This window comes from Patagioenas fasciata, chromosome 2, assembly GCF_037038585.1.
Source record: "Patagioenas fasciata isolate bPatFas1 chromosome 2, bPatFas1.hap1, whole genome shotgun sequence".
Lineage (NCBI taxonomy): Eukaryota > Metazoa > Chordata > Aves > Columbiformes > Columbidae > Patagioenas > Patagioenas fasciata.
In genome coordinates this window covers 31,343,415-31,359,165 of record NC_092521.1, presented here as the reverse complement: position 1 = coordinate 31,359,165, position 15,751 = coordinate 31,343,415, and the positions used below count along the sequence as shown (strand labels likewise).

General features: G+C 45.5%; 1 protein-coding gene and 2 long non-coding RNA genes across 4 annotated transcripts in view; 1 reads left to right on the top strand and 2 right to left on the bottom strand.

The window, feature by feature from the left end:
• The window catches only part of ZNF704 (zinc finger protein 704), a 91,130-nt gene extending 88,975 nt beyond the window's left edge, over positions 1 to 2,155 (bottom strand). Inside the window, exon 1 of one of the 2 annotated variants that reach the window (XM_071803988.1) lies at positions 1,857 to 2,155. In XM_071803988.1, the coding sequence (XP_071660089.1) occupies positions 1,857 to 2,138 (282 nt within the window). In that variant the 5' untranslated portion in view covers positions 2,139 to 2,155. The remainder of the gene's footprint in view (positions 1 to 1,856) is intronic. The other variant, XM_065829928.2, reaches the window with a different exon arrangement.
• A 697-nt stretch (positions 2,156 to 2,852) lies between these two features.
• On the top strand, positions 2,853 to 7,738 carry LOC139827141 (uncharacterized). The gene is made up of 3 exons (XR_011737385.1): positions 2,853 to 3,855; positions 4,763 to 4,949; positions 7,013 to 7,738. It is a non-coding gene; the product is annotated as an uncharacterized lncRNA (long non-coding RNA).
• Positions 7,739 to 8,624: 886 nt separating this feature from the next.
• On the bottom strand, positions 8,625 to 9,459 carry LOC139827142 (uncharacterized). The gene is made up of 2 exons (XR_011737386.1): positions 9,097 to 9,459; positions 8,625 to 8,909 (listed from the first exon to the last, which is right to left on the bottom strand). It is a non-coding gene; the product is annotated as an uncharacterized lncRNA (long non-coding RNA).
• Between the last annotated feature and the right edge of the window lie 6,292 nt (positions 9,460 to 15,751).

Below are 15,751 nucleotides of genomic sequence, written 5' to 3'. Positions count from 1 at the left end.
CTCAAAAGTATAGCAGAAGCAAAAAATAAACATGTCATGATGGTTAGAAATGTTCTTCCAAAGAGTGTAAATACCTGCACCTGGTTACTGAACTACAGTGCTGCAGGTGACTTGATGGTTTATTATGTACTAGAAGTAGCTCGACAGACATTACTCCACTCATCTTATTTATGAGGCAGACTTACCATCCAGGGAAGTACATACATGCAAGCATGATGTTCTTATATGTACATATAGTCTTAAATGCAAGACAGAAATACCAGTGACCGTAATTTCATTAACAGACCTACTACGTCAAAATGTGCTGAGGGCTGACAGAATACACTCCAAAACCCATGTTAAATGCAGATTATACCTATGTAATCCAGCTGGTATTTCCCATTATTGTGCTCGATTTGAGAATTTTGCACTTTTTACTTATTATGTACACAAGGCAAGTTTTGCTAAAACTTCTTTACCACTTGAAATTTCAGTGCGATGGGGAGACTGATGGGACCAGGAGCCCATTACGGTGCCCTTCATCCCTAGGCTATGGGTCAAGTGCCAAAAGACTTTGCAGCAACAAAGTTACCCAGTCTGTCAGGCCACACACAGCAGCATGAACGGTGTGACCCATCCAGACCACAACCACATCTTGTGGCCTTTGACAGACTCACTGAAGAGCTACACAGACATGGCCCCATGACCCACCTGGGTCAGATTTATCCTCTTAATGCTATATCAAACTTGCTCTGAAGCAATATGGGGATAACTTCTACTTCTGCTGCTGCTTTCTTTTAGGGATTTCTCTGTTGTTTGGTTTGGTTTCCTTTTCTGTTTTTCTTTCGTGGATGCAGGGAAGATCCTAGTAGTAACATGGCTCTAGTGCTATGTCAAGCCTGATCTTGTTAAGTAAGAATTGCTATCTAGATTTATAAAAGAAAACATCACTGCAAATGGATACCATTTAAACTTTCACACACACTTATCTTCCATAGCCAGTGCACACCTATAACATGAGCCTCCGTAGACCTACAGATAGACTCAATCCTACTATCTGGGTTATCCCAAAAGAAAAATAATTACAGGGGGTTCCCTTATGATAAAATACCTAACCCTAAGTCCGTAGGATCTCAGCCTAAGAGTATTCAGTAGGTTTCTCCACAAAGCACCAAATTCAGAGGACTGCCCGAGCACACATCCATGGATCTGAATCTGGCCCCGCACAGCACTGCTGCCTCCAGAAACTTTTCCCAACTCACCCATCCAGGTGTCCTCCTTGCAGGAGGCTCCAGTGCCCTGCCCAACACCAGGGAACCCGCACACCCCAGTGCCCTGCCCAACACCAGGGAACCCGCACACCCCGTCAGGTGCGACTCTAGTTTTGAAAAAAACCTCCGCGCAAACAGCTGGCCTGGACATCCCCTGCCGCACATCGTACACTGCCAAGTCTTTATTCTCAGCACTCAAACTACTTCAGACACCAGCGACTCCCCACGCACGCCCCCTTCGAGCTGCGCAGCTGCCCGCCCCGCCAGCCCCCGGGGCTCCGGAGCCGGCCCGCCGCCGCGGGCAGCGCTTCCCGTGGGGCTTGTCGAGCGCGACCCGTGCGCACCCGGCCTCCCTCCGCAACACCCCGGCCGCGCCCGGGGCCGCCCCGCCGCCAGCCCGCTCCCAGCCCCGCCGCCAGCCGCAGGCCGCCCGGCCGAGGCGGGGTACAGCGGCCGCCCCCCGCTACCGCCCCGGGGCACCGGCCGGCTCGGCCTGCCCCGCCCCACTGCCCCGGCACCCCCACCCGGGCCCCTTCACCGGCAGCGAGCCGGGCCGGGCGGCTGCCGCCACCGCCCCGCTCCCGCCCGCTCCCTCCCGGGACGCACCTTCAGGCTCCCCCGGAGGTGGCCCTTGCCGTGGCCGGTCAGCGCCGGGGGGAGACTCCCCAGGCCGCCCTCGTCCTCCTCCTCTTCTTCCTCCACCTCCACCACCACGTCCTCGTCTTCGTCCTCCTCCTCCAACGCCGCGGCAGAGCCCTCCCGCCGGGGCGGCCTCCAGGCGCTCTCGGGCTTGGGGGGCCGGACCCCGTCCGCCTGCGCAGCCGCCGGCCCCGCGCTCAACCGCCGGCTGCCCATGCTGGAGCGCTTGGCCAAGCGCCGCGCCTGCATGGTGCCTCCGCCCGCCCGGCCCGGCTCCCGCCGCGCTCAGCCCCGGCTGCGGGCAGCGGCCCCGCCGCGGGCGCGCAGCGGCAGCGCCGAGCCCAAGGGGGCGGCGGCGGCGCTCACCGGGGGAAGGCGGTGGGTGTGTGCGGCGGGCGCGCCGCGGCCATGGGGGCCCGCGGCGAGGCGGGCCCGGTACCGGCGCGGCCGCCCCGCCGCTCGCCCACCTGCTCCGGCCGCCCTCCTCCTCCTCCGCCGGCCTGCCCGCCCGGCCCGGCTGTCGGGCGCGGCGTGGGGTCCGCTCCCGCTCGCCTTTCCTCGCTGCCGCTGGTCCCCGGCACCAAAACCCGGACTGGATTCCCGCCGACCGCGGCTCCGCCAGGCGCTGCGCGGGGCCGCGCTGCCTCCGCCCGCACCCGCGGGCGGGTTTCCCTGCGGAGCGGCGCCGGCCCCCGCCGCCCACCTGCTTCGGCTCGGCCCGGCGGCGGGGAGCGGGCTGCCGGTCCGTCTCTGCCGGCTCGCCCCCGCCGGCGCTTCGGCTGTTCAGACGGCGGGAGGGCCGGGGCTGCACGGCAGCCTCCGCATGCGGGACAGGCTGCCAGACGTCTCGGGCCTGGGTGACATGAAATCATGTCACCTTTCCCCAAAACTATCTGAAATGTAAACAAAATGAACTTTTTTTTTTTTTTTTTGGCGGGGGGTGGGGCGGGGGGAAGCTGAGAAAAGACTGGGCTTTTTCAAGAGGCAGAGCTATCTACAGCCTGTTGTAGAGAAATCTACCCGGGAGTGGTAGGGAAATAATTTCCAGTTTAAATTGTAGTACTACTGCACTTTAACGTTTAGGATGCCTTTCTAAAAAGTTTTTTTAATTAAATCACTTTGTTTCAAAACCAAGTTTGAAGTTGTTGCAGTCACCATTTAAATTTCTTACAGGCTTCTGTACCATTTATTAAAGCCTCCTGAAATTAATTTAGTTATTCTTAGGATTGTAACATGCTTTTCCTAACCTTTTCCTCTATAAATAAGTCTGCATTTTAATGTTATTTTTGAACCATATGCATATAGGTGTTCCTGCTCCAGCAGGGGTTTTGGACTAGATGATCTTTCGAGGTCCCTTCCAATCCCTAACATTCTGTGATTCTTTTACATTTACAAGTGAATTACAGTAGTGCCCTTTTCAGTGTTTGATACCTTTCTCTCCATTCCTTCCGGTTTAGAGACATGCCAACAGGCCAAATGTACACATCATATGTTAGCACTGGGCCAAGCTTCACCTCTAAAGCTAGGTTTATTTGTCCCTAACAAAAAGTAATAGTTCGTTTTAGAATATAGCGTGCAGCACTTTCTGTGCAAGAAATTCTAGATAATACAGTACCCGTTCTTAATGAAATGATGAAGTTACTTTCCATGTGTAACTATGGAATTTGTTTAAATTTTCCCAACCCAACTCCACAAACCCATTGTTATCATTCACTCTTTCAAGGTTCCCAGAGACTGTGCATCTCTGGGGAAAATCCACAAGAGCATCACTGGCAAATTCCAATGTATCAGATCTTCCAGCAGCATTTCCCCATGCATCTAAAAGTGACGTTTCCAGAGGCTTTATTGTGGCTTTGATCATCTGCACTGCACTGGCGGGTCAGCCCCTCTCACAGCAGAACAGCACTCAAAGCTACTGACACATGTTGCCATGAGATGTTCAGTCTTTTTTCCTGCCACCGTACAAGTATGTAACTTCTTGATACCTGATTAGTGGATCAATCATATTTTTTGAAGTTGATGTTGCATAAAAGATAGATTTGTGGAAGAAATAATAAATAAACAAAAAACCACTAACCCAAATAACCAACCAACCAGAAAACAAACGAGTAAATGCTTTTTAGTTTTATTTCTAAACAATGTTCAGAATTAAGGTTTAGGTATGACAAAAAGTTACGCTTCAGTTTTGCCTTAAATGTGCATTCCACCATGAGTTTAAATGGTATTCTCAGTTCCTTCATACTCATACCTCAAGGGCATAGAAATGAAATCACCCAAATACCTCCTAGTATTATAACTATTCGAAATATTTTGTATCATTTGAATTACATCTAATGGTGATCTTCTGTAGTGGCCTGTGTTCACAGTTACATGAATTATAATCACTTTATTGACAGTTCCATTCCTATTTGCCGCACACTGGGACAGATGTTGAGAGACATCCTTGAGTTTTTCAAAGGTCTGTATGTTTTAACTGTAGCAAGAACAGAATCAGAATTAGAAATTAAATGCACCGAATGTGTTGTCACTGAATTGGATTGTATGTGCTATCATGAACACTGCAAAACACTGAATGGAGACCAAAGGATGTCTTTTAGAAAATAGTGGTGATAAAGGATAATTGGGCTTACACAGACACGTCTGTTCACCTCCATGACACGTCACACTGCAGCCTCTAGTTGAACTCTTTATTCAGCCCTTTTGCCTGTGTACATCAGGGACCCACTGACAGGTACAGCCGACGTGACGCTTCTTGCCCTGAGATTTGGTGGGTGAACAAAAAACAGAGGTTGTGGACCAATAATGAGGCCTTTAGTTGCCAGTTCAACAAGAATTGTTTTAAAAATTACTAACAAGGTGTTCTGTTTTGGAAGCATGGTGGCAGGAGGAAGAGAAGAGAAGCTTGGACACGTTCTTAAGGACACATAACACATCCCAGGCCTGCCTGCCTGCCTGCAGGAGGTTGCTCCATCCTCCAGGGTCTCCAGGATGCTGCCTCTTCTGCCCCAGGACTCCAGCGTGTCATGGCCCCTCAGCTTCCAAAGCAGAGCAGGAGAGCAGGTGAGCCCTGGAAAACCTGGGCAGGGTGGCGGTGGAAGGGTGTAAGCAAATTCTGGTGGAAAGAGAGGAGGCAAAATAGTTTTAGTGTCAGGAGGGATAAGGGAATGGCAGTCCAGAGTTCACTGGGCTGACAGGGAGGGCAACTGCGGTAATGGGTTTAGGGAAGAATGCTGACTTTTGATTAGTAATCTGAGCTGCTAATGCTTTTTACTCCTGCTGGGTTATCAAATGCAATGAGAAGCCAGTGTTGACAACTCTGCAACAGATTGGTTAAAGATTTCTAGCACTTCCCAGGCGAGCCAGATTGGAGCTGTAGTAAGAATAACTTCTCTCACAATATTTGATACAAACAAGAGATAGAAATGACTGTTTGTTCCATTTCTTCCAGTCTGTCTGACTTGCAGTCTGAATGAGGCTGAAGCTGAACCTGTATTACCCTTTCAATGCTTCCCAGAGGAGTTAAGTTGTGGAGAAAGTTTCCTAAGGACAGTCCTAGATACAGTTCAAGTATCTTTACAATACAAACAGTTAAGAGTCAAACACCAGCCATGGTCCTATATCATCCATCAACATTTTTTCCCCGATATTTAGTCTTAGCACTCTCGGGGTGAACTGCTGATCGGTTCTGGCCCATAGCCACATCCTGACATTGAGTAAAGTCTTGTGATATACACAGTAATATGGTAACACTTAGCTAAACAGAGATATCTCATAATTGTACTACAGCATAATGTGCCTCTAACGGAAGTACAGGCTCTGGCTGTAATAATAACTGTTTACATGTCAATGATTTCCAAGCTTATTAAAAGTTAATGTGCACATTCGCACTCCCTTTGTGTATACAGCTTTCCAACACAGCAGAAGTGGTTCAGATGCTTCTTCGCCTCTGACCTCAGCAGTCAGTTCGTATTTCCAAAAAAGAAATGTCTCTCTCTCTAAGGACATATGAGATAATTTGAAAGATAAGTATATATAATCATATATATCTCCCTCCAGAAGTTCTTCTAGAACAATCTGTGAAGGTGAATTATGGTGTCAGCTTTGCAGTTCACATTGAGTAATCATTGTCTACCTTCTTTCAGTAAATCCACTGGGCAGTTCTGTACACCAGCCACAGAAAAAAAATATCGCCTTCCCTGGTATTGCCTTAACTAGTCTATACTAATTGGTGGAGTTTTTTTATGATACATACTTTTTCCAAACATTTTATACAGTCCATATTTCAGTTATTACTGTAATTATTTACTGATCTATTTGACATTTTGTTGCATTAAGCTGCTGCTATTTTATCCTGTAATCATGACTGCGGGTAAAGCTTGCCTGACACCAAATTGGGGAGAGAGTCCCTTTTGCTTCAAAAAGTGGAGATTCTTCCATGATGCTTCGGGAGGCACTACTCCGTAACTGCCTCGCTTGCTGGTCCCAGAACTGGTTCCATCAGGGACAACCAGTCAGCAATGCAGCTGGCAGCAGCCACAAGCACTAGTCATGGCTAACAAGCGCTCACTAGTACGGGTGTGCTTCAGTTCGCCTCACAGGAGCAGGCAGGTACGCTGCAGTGTGCATTTTGCTGGACCACCCAGAATCCTGCCTTGGCTAGCTCTGGTTTGCCTTTTTTTTTTTTTTCTTCCTCTGATGTGCCTGCAAGGAAATAATATGTTTCTTGATTTATTTTCTTTAGTATCTGAATATTTTTTCCCCTTGTCCATGAATGCCAGCTTTTTATCACTAGAGGCAAGATTCCCTCTGCTCCTACCTCCTCCCGGAGTGATGCCTTTTAAAAAAAGTCTAGCAGAAATACGAAGAAACCCTTGATGTTCTGTGCATTTAATCACCATAATATTTTAAACATAACCCACTCCAGTAGTCGTTCACTTTTCACTTTTTAATGTGCAACAAATGTATTTGTGCGAGCTTTAGTATTCAAACCAGCATGTGCACTAACCATGTGTGTGTTCCACTTCTCACAATCCCAGGCATTTGAGCCCCTGCCAACTTCTTTATTTGGGGACCTGCCTTCTCCACACCCCCTTTGTAAACTTTGCATTTGTTTTGCTTTATAGTGATCATTGAAGTTCTCACTCCAGCTGGGAGGACAGTCAGGCACCTTCAAGAATAAGGGAATGATTGACAATATTAGGCAGAAAATTGTCTACCAGATGCCGCTCAAAAGGAGAGGTGGCAACCTTCTGACCCCCTTCTCAGCAAGCGAAATCATCGCTTCTGCGACATACCGCTGCCCCGCTCATCAGCCGAGCGGGGAGCACAAGGTCAGCTGGGCGTCTGGCTGTTGTGCAGCGAAATGCCACCCTGCAGACAAGGCTACGCCTTCTGCTCCAAGGAGGTTTCAGTGCCAGCCATGCATTGGAATGAAGTGGCAACATTCATCAGCCATCGCGTTACCCTTGCCAGTTACTGTGCTCTGGGACGTTTACTAGTTCTGAATAATCTGAATAAAGGAATTTTGGATAGTCCATCCTTGGACTGAGAGAATGAATGTCAACCACGGCTTTTTTTAAAACCCCTCCCCAAAGCTTTTGCTCTTGTCAATAAGTAATGTCACACAATTTATGTGTTTATGGCTCCTAAAAGGCTTTGTTTCCAAGAAAAACAGGTCAGCTCATCAGAGTTTCATGCTGGTACAAATACAATGATTACAGTTCACCTTTTTTTAAATGAAGTAGTCTGAGAAGGACAAAGGGACAAATTTGAAATAATAAGACTAACAATTTCCTACTTAATTAGCCCAGAATGACCACTACAGGGCCGGGGGTGGGGGGTGGCAAGAGAGAGAGAAAATACTTTTAACAAAAGCTGCACAGGACAAAAAATCCCATAATCAGTCTGCACTGAGGGCATAAGCACAGAAAACATAGGCCTCTGGCATACAAATGTTTGAGCACACACTAGAATTATCTTTTACAAAAGAAAACAAAACTACCTGGGGGAGTTTCAAAGTTGTCCGTGCTCACTCATATGCAGTAACAGCAAAGTGGTAAATAATGGCCCCTAAAATGACACTGGAATTAAAGGAAGGATACAGAAAAATAAAGATGATAACTGAAGTATTAATTTAAGTTAGTGTATTTATTAATTGTCTTAATTTAGGTAGAACTTCATCTATAAGTTAAACATGTATTAACAAAAATGTAAGATTGGTGCATCAACTGCCTCTTCGTCAATGAAGTGTCAAAGAACTCAGCTCATTTCTTAGGAGTCAAGGCTGAATTTGCAGAGGCAGCAATTATGAAGAAAATAACTAGCTTTTCCCTTCAGAAAGAACAAATTAGACCAGGCGCTCAGGAAAACATAAATATTACAAGACCACATAAAACACTACATACAGACTCACTTTTTACATAGAACTCCACTGTAAATCTTGTGGAACCAAGGAAAAAAAAAAGTATCTGTCAGTCAGTGGCAGGAATATTTACTCCAGTAAATTAAGCAATGGTTACAATTTGATTTTGACCATGTTGCTACCTAAGACCAGGTAGTTTTATCTACATAAATTCTTAATACTGGAGATGAATGCTCTGCTCTGGAAATGGTACTGCACATCTTTTGGCTTGCATACCCCACTGACACTAACCATAGAAGGCTCTTTAAGTAAATACCACTGTAACCAAAATGTAAGAGAAACGCCAGCCAGCCAGGTAACTTGAGGACCACCCACACCTCAAAGATTTTTTTAATTAATCATCTGAAAGGTCACTAGCTGTAAAGTAGGAGACATTTTCCATGTTGTACATGTTCCTATTTTCCAGTGAGTTAATTAAAGCTAATTTTGGGGTGGGTTTGCTTTTTTAGGGGGGGTGTGTTTGTTGTGGTTTTTTTTTTTCGTTTGTTGTTTCGCTTTTTTTCCAGGGAAGCTCCCTCATAGAAGTTTCTCTGCAGCTTCCAGTCAGCTCCGTAGGCGTCTTCAGAAAAAAATGAGAATTTTGATGGCCCGTTTTTCCCCTAATTAAAAAAAAAAGAAAAAAAAAGCTGCAAAAGACATCTCTGGATTGTTTGTTCTGCTTTTCTCCCGTGTTCCTTGCAAGAACGAGCTGCCCCGTTCTCCGCGGGGAAATCCGGCTGGCCTCTTCCTGCCTCTCCCACCCCGCTCTCCTGCATGAAAAACCCCGAACAAATAAAAACCTCTAACCCTCTGCCCCCCCCGGAGCTGGAAGGGCAGAAATAAGGCGAACTCTCTTGGAAAGCAGATTTTCCCCTCCAGCAACGTGCCTTCCGCCGTCCCTCCGAAGACCAGGCTGGGCAGACACCCGCCGGCCGCTCTCCCCCCGGCTCAGTCAGTCACCCGACCGCGGATGTGCGAGGGCCGGGCGAGCTCTCGCCGCCTCGCTCCATGCTCCCGCCCGGGATCCTGTTCAGCTTTTGCCTCAGATTTCTCCTCCGAGCCGGCGGAGCACGGCCCGTAAACATGTGTGGCCATGCCCGCCCGTCCGCCCTCCGCACCGGGACCCAGCGGCCGCCGCCCGGCGCTCGTTGCGCAGCAGCGCGGGAGGCGGTGAGGGGAGGGCGGTGCTCGCCGCGCCGAGGAGCGGGCGGTGGCGCCCCCGGGCCGGGGCGGTGGGGCGGGCGGGCAGTGCCCGGCTGAGGGCGGCGGGACGGCCACAGAACCGCCCGGGCGTTCGGAAGAGGAGGCGTTAAGGCCTGGGCTGTCGCGCCGTCCTCCCTGTGTGCGCAGTTCCGAGGCGATGGTGGGCGGGGAATGGCCGGGCCCTGGGTAGCTGCAGGCCGCGGTGTCTCCTATGAGCCGTGGCCTCCGCAATAATCAGTTTTATAGCGGTTTATAAATAAACATCTTAAAGCCCTCATTTCTGAAATCGGAGGATTGTGTAAGACCTTTCAGCTTCCTTAAAAAATACACAAAACATTTGTAATCCTCCTCTGTGATGGAAAAAAAAAGTTTGGAAACCTGATACAAATAAACAGCTCAGAAATAAGCAAATACATAAAATGACCTAAACTTGGCACACCTCATGATTGTTGAGCTAAAGTTGATTAAATGGAACCCATTACTTGAATTAGGTTGGGACAATTTGTACTCCAGCAGTTACCTGTTCTACAGACAACACAAAGCATGTAATATTAAACACATTGTGGGTTCTGGGTAGAATACACTTGGTATAAAATGCAGTGAAAGCAGCAACTAATTGCTGTGGCAAGTATAATTCTTCAACTGCAACAACCCCCTCAGGAAACAGCAAAACTTCTTAAATTGCAAATGCTAAATCTCATTTAATTCTCTGGTGGGTGGGCGGGGCTTTGACTTTGGTTTGGGAGGGAAGATCTAGTAAAACTGAATTTTACAGTGGCAGTGTTTTAAGCATTTTCTTGTGATTATTTTTCCAAGTGTAATGTTTTGGCTTGAGTTTTTAAGTTCTTTTAATTAACTTTTGGTTTCTAAATGGTTGAGTTTTGTTTAGAAACACTAGAACTGTTCTGTTTTGCTGGCTTCCTTTGGTAGAGGTGTGTTGTATTTTAATCTGTGATTAGTGTAAGCAAAAAGAAAACCTTGGGTACTGGAAGTGTTACTAAATACAAAGTGTTCTTTTCCAGTGTTTATAGAACAAACTGGTTTGTGTATAAACATTTTTTTTTTTTTTTTTTTAAATATGAATGAACTGCTGTAGTGGATGAATGGAATGCACATCACTCAAAAGAGTGAAGCAGCAACATGTTTTATTGACATAAATTGTCGGGGTTCAATGAATTTGATGGAATTTAACAGGTGTTTACCAGGGTTCAATAACTTTGATGGCAAAGTTCCCCTTATTAATTACTGCATGGAAGAAATACACAGAGGAAAATTGAATTAGAATGTTTCACACAGGGACCAGAGATACAAAAGGTATGGAAAACCCTCCCATTGAGTCACAAGGTTCAGAAAGGACCCCCTTGCTTTCTAAACTCTATATGGAGCCCAGGTGCAGCTAGGTCCAATCTTAGTCCCAGACTTAGTCAGTTATTTATGTCTAAGGGTAAGAAAGAGAAACAGAGTAAGGAAGACCCTCCTGTTGAGTCACGAGGTTCAGACTGGGCTGCCTTGCTTTCTGAACTTCTCAGAGAGGAGCACTGGTGCAGCTGGATCCAGACTTAAGTGTCAGATTTGGTCAATGGTTTGTGTCTCAGGATAAATATATACAGAGGTTATAATTAATATTGAATAGCTCCATGGATTGGTAATGTTTCCTTAGTATCAATTCAACATGCAAGTGTAGTTACCAAGGCAAACTCAAAGTTACCATACTACAAGGTTAAGTGCAAGGTTGCAAGGAGGAACCTTGAGAGGTGTCCCAGCTCAAGGGGATATCACCACTGTACAGCCACTCTGCCCAGCAGGGAGAGCTCAAAGAATAACTCACCTAGGCCATTATATTCATGTGTAAAGTGGTTGGCTCGCAGTCAAATCATATATGTGGTGGGAAAGGCACGCGTGAGACTCCTTGTGCCCATGACTTTGTTCCTTGACAAATGAGTCTTGGAAAAGCCACCCACTATTCATACGTCTCTCACATGATCAGTGTTCCAAGCTCATTGGTGCTCAGTGTGCCGCTCTGCTGCTTTGTGGGTGAGCTGGAGGAGATCACGTCTCTGCCACGGCTCAGGCCTTTGCCTCCTCTGGAGCCTGAACCGAACCATTGCCAGTCAGGTCAAGTGGTCAAGTGCACCCATCACAACTGCTGCTCCAGGCTTTGTTGTGAGAGGAATGGAACAGCAGAGTGGTGGAAGGAAGAGGGGAGCACAGGGGAGAAGCGAACCTGAGTCCTCCTGGAGGGTTTCCTACCTCTTGGTTTTAGAAGATATTTGCTGAAAAGGTTCTAGCACAATGCAAAAGTTTGGTGTAGATGGCAAGTTAATGAGTTTCACTTGAGCTACAGTTTAATGAAGCATCTACTGCCTTGTCTGAGTTAGTAATTTGGAACATGTTACTTAGATAAACACAGGCTCAAAGCAGAAACCAAAAGCAGAATGAAGCATCTCAGGGAAACAACATAGAGAAGGAGCAACAGTAATGGCAGAGGATGGCAATAGTCACAGAGGAAGGACAGCAAAAGAGGAGTGGAGGAGCAGGTGGATCAATGGGGTAATAGCCCCGCGGTAGTGAATCATAGCAGAGATGTTGATGAAACCAAGAGTTTTGCTTCTAATATTTACTTCCTTGCAATTTTCCCTTGAACACAACTCTTCTTCATCGCTGGTTTACTGGGACAGGGGAGAAACAGGTAATCAAACTGATATGACACCCTTGTGAAATAGGCTTGGGATAATTACACGTGACACAGGTAAGTGTCCTGAAGATACCTGATAGAGCTCTTGTTAAAAATTTGGGTAATTTTCTTTCTGTGTCACTGTTTCTCTGGTCACATTGCCCCTCATGCTGTTCACAAGTTCAGCTGTCTGCAAAGCCCAAACTTGGGAGACTTGGAACCTGTGTTACCATTTTCCTACAGTAGCACGAAGTTGTTCTTACAGAATAACAGACACTGATTTTAGAGAAGAATTAACCCTTTCTGCCACTGAACGCTAGGTGAGCAGCCTGCCACACAAATTATTATTTTGATTATTTTAAATTTAATAACTAAAGTGTAGCACAGTTCTTTCAAAAAGGAGGTTAGTTAACCATCTATCCCTATTAGTTATCTGCAACTAGATTAGAGAGAATGATACTCCGTTTGCACATGCATTTCACAAACTTACTCTGCGGTTGTACTCTTTATTTTGCAAATTGCAGACATTGAGATGAAGGGTCTATAATTTCCTGGCTTGCCTTTCTCTTGGAACAGTGGTGCTGCACTGGCACGCATCCACTTCACTGTGACTTCATTTGAATACAGCAAATTCTTTATTATGATTAACAAAAGGTTGCTCTCTGGTCTGCTTTGAATCTCAGTCTGCTCATGGAGATTAGTGGGTTTTGAGCAATGCCAACTCACTAAATATCTCCGCTTCACTGATCTCAAAGACATTTGTGACAATGGATTTAGTAGTCATTTTCATGCGTGTTCTTGCCTTCGAATGGATAATACCTTAGTAGTTCTGCTTTCTATTGCTCTTTGATTCTCCATCCCATTCAAAAGGTTTAAATTCAAAACTTCTCTTTCCTCTATGTTGCTTCTTTGTGATACATAAACACATCTATTTGTGGTTTTAGTCCTTGAATGCAGCCCTCCTTCACCTCTTTGATTTTATTTTGGGTGAAAACATTGCAAATATCTACGTATTATGTCCCTCTTCGTGGTAGAAACAAATAAATCTTTCTCTCCCAAGTCAAGATTAACAGAAATAGTTCTTTAATTGAGCAGGAAGAGGTGAACAGTTTTAAAGGAGGAGAGTCCCAGTTACATTTGGCCACAAGAATCAGAGAATGGGCAAAAGTACAACCTTAGGTGTCACCAGATCAGATCATTGGCATTTCATTAACCTTTTCAACTGTTAGCAGGTAACATGTACAAACCTCATTTATCTGTTAAGTCTGACTGAAGTGTTTGTGCCAAGCATGTTTTTAAAACTGGGATCATTTTTCTTCAAATCATCTGTTCAATATTGTTTTCTTGTAAAGGTTTCTCTCAGTTCCACTGCAACATAACAAAATAATCTTCTTCCTTCCCCAGACACATGCCTCAACTTTGGGTTACTCAGAAAGAGAGATATTAGGTGTGTATTTATTTTTCATGATGTAATCACAAAGCACATGCAGTGAAATCTGGAAACGTTGGAGACTTCCATCATCTTAATTTCTAATTTACCAGTTAAGGTCATGGGCATGAGCCACCTTGTATGTTGCCATCTCCAGAGGCTTTCTTGTATATTTGTAGTCCCTATTCTTCTCTAGGGACTCATGACCACGAGAACATTTGGGTTATAAAGTCCTTCTTGCCCCCAGGTTTAAGATGTATTTCTTTTCTGAAATGAAGATAAAGTGCTCTTGTGTAGTCAGAGCTCGGTGATTATGAACAGCTTACATTTAAAAATAGAACAATTATTAGCAAACTCATCCCTGTCTTATACTATTCACTGCAAAATGGTCACACAGATAAGATCTTCTAATGGGTAATGATGGGGTGGGATGGTGGTCTAGGTATGAAAAATCTTCCATTCGTGTATTTCTCTTACTCCAGTTAGAGTGGGACATCACCATTACCATCACCTAAATAATGAAAATGTGTTCATTTGGAGAAATCCCTTATGGAAACAGGGCCTTATATTGCTCATTAATTTCAATGAATAAAACTAGGCAGTAATAGAGAAGGAAAACCAGGAGTTAAACTTTTTTGAAGGAGTATTTGCAATTTAGGGTTTATTTTCATTCATGTTAGTAAGAAATACCACGTGGCTAAACAATATCTTATATTGATTTTCATCACATTACTTCCGTCAATGCATTGAACGCAACAACTTGTATAATAAAGCAGGATCTTGGAATGCCACGTTTTAAATTTTCTCAAAGAAAACTCATCAGCCTCTTTCTTCTTCCTGAAAATTCTTGAAGACAAGCAGTATTATTTTATCTTTATGTATCAGACAGAAAATTATAAACCCTTCAAAAATACTGTGTTAAACTTATGGAAGCAAACAGACCTCAGGTTGAGCTCTAGACTTCTCTTTTCATTGTTCTAGGAGAACAGTAATTGGTTTCCAGAGCTTGGTTTCAGAAATGGATGAGCACAGTGAACTCCTTATTAAATTAAAGAAATTTACTAAAGTGAGTTTCTCAAAAGAATAAAAGCAAAAGAGGTCTGAGCTCTTAGTTCACAGAAAATCCAGGTAGACATAAAATAGGTAAGAGAAGTAGAAAGTATTAAGTAATGCTGGGAGAAAACCAAAAACAAACACCAAAAATCCCAAACCAAAACTAGACCTTGAGGGAAGTTGTTCTTAGCTCAGGATTTGGCTGTTATACTCCCAGTCTATGCGCAGCAAATGATATAATTTATTTGTAGTATCTCAGAGGCTTCTTCTAGGCAAATCTTTGAAGACCTGTCCTAGTCAGTATCTTTATGTGGATTCCAAAGGCCTTTACTGTCCTCTGAGGTACAAGTTCCCACTGATTAATCCAGTGGATCACTCATGGCATTCGCTTCTGTACATAACACACACTCTGACATCAGCAGCACAAAACCAGGGGTAGTGGTGTAAAAGCCTTGAAAGAAAGCTCTGTCAGTGCTGTGCTAAGCTCACAGCAATCAGCTACAAAGACCGCGTTCGCTGGTAGCAGCCCGCCTGGGAGAGCTGCTGCCACGTCCCTCTGGCTCCAAGTGCCAGATCAGCTGAGCTGTGAGCCACTGGTTGCTTCCACCTGCCCTGGGTGTTGGGTGGGAAAGATACCGTAGCCTTGGGCTGTTTAATCTAGGGCAGGGTATCAGTAAAGGCAGTGTCTGAATTGCCACCCAGCAATGTGAGGTTGCCCCCACATCATTACTTGCTGAGGGACGTACTAAATCTTGTTCGGTGGGCTTTATAATCCTATCATTACAAAGTGTTAAAAACAGTGCCTTTTTGTACTCAAATAAACGTTTCCCTACAGCGTGACCCTGGTCTTTGCTACTCAGGTAGCCATCTCCAGCTCTTCCTGCCAGACACAGTGTTTCCACATAACCGTTTTGGGCTGTGTTCCACTGGGATCACATCGCCTTCACAGATTTACGTAGCTTCCAGCACAAGTCATATGGCACCTAAACGATCTCTCAGCTGTCAGCATTTCTATCCAAGGTAAAAAATACAGGTCTCTAATCCTTGAGTTTTAATTATGCTCCAGCCACCCTGATTCTAGTACACTGACCTGGCCTGAAGAT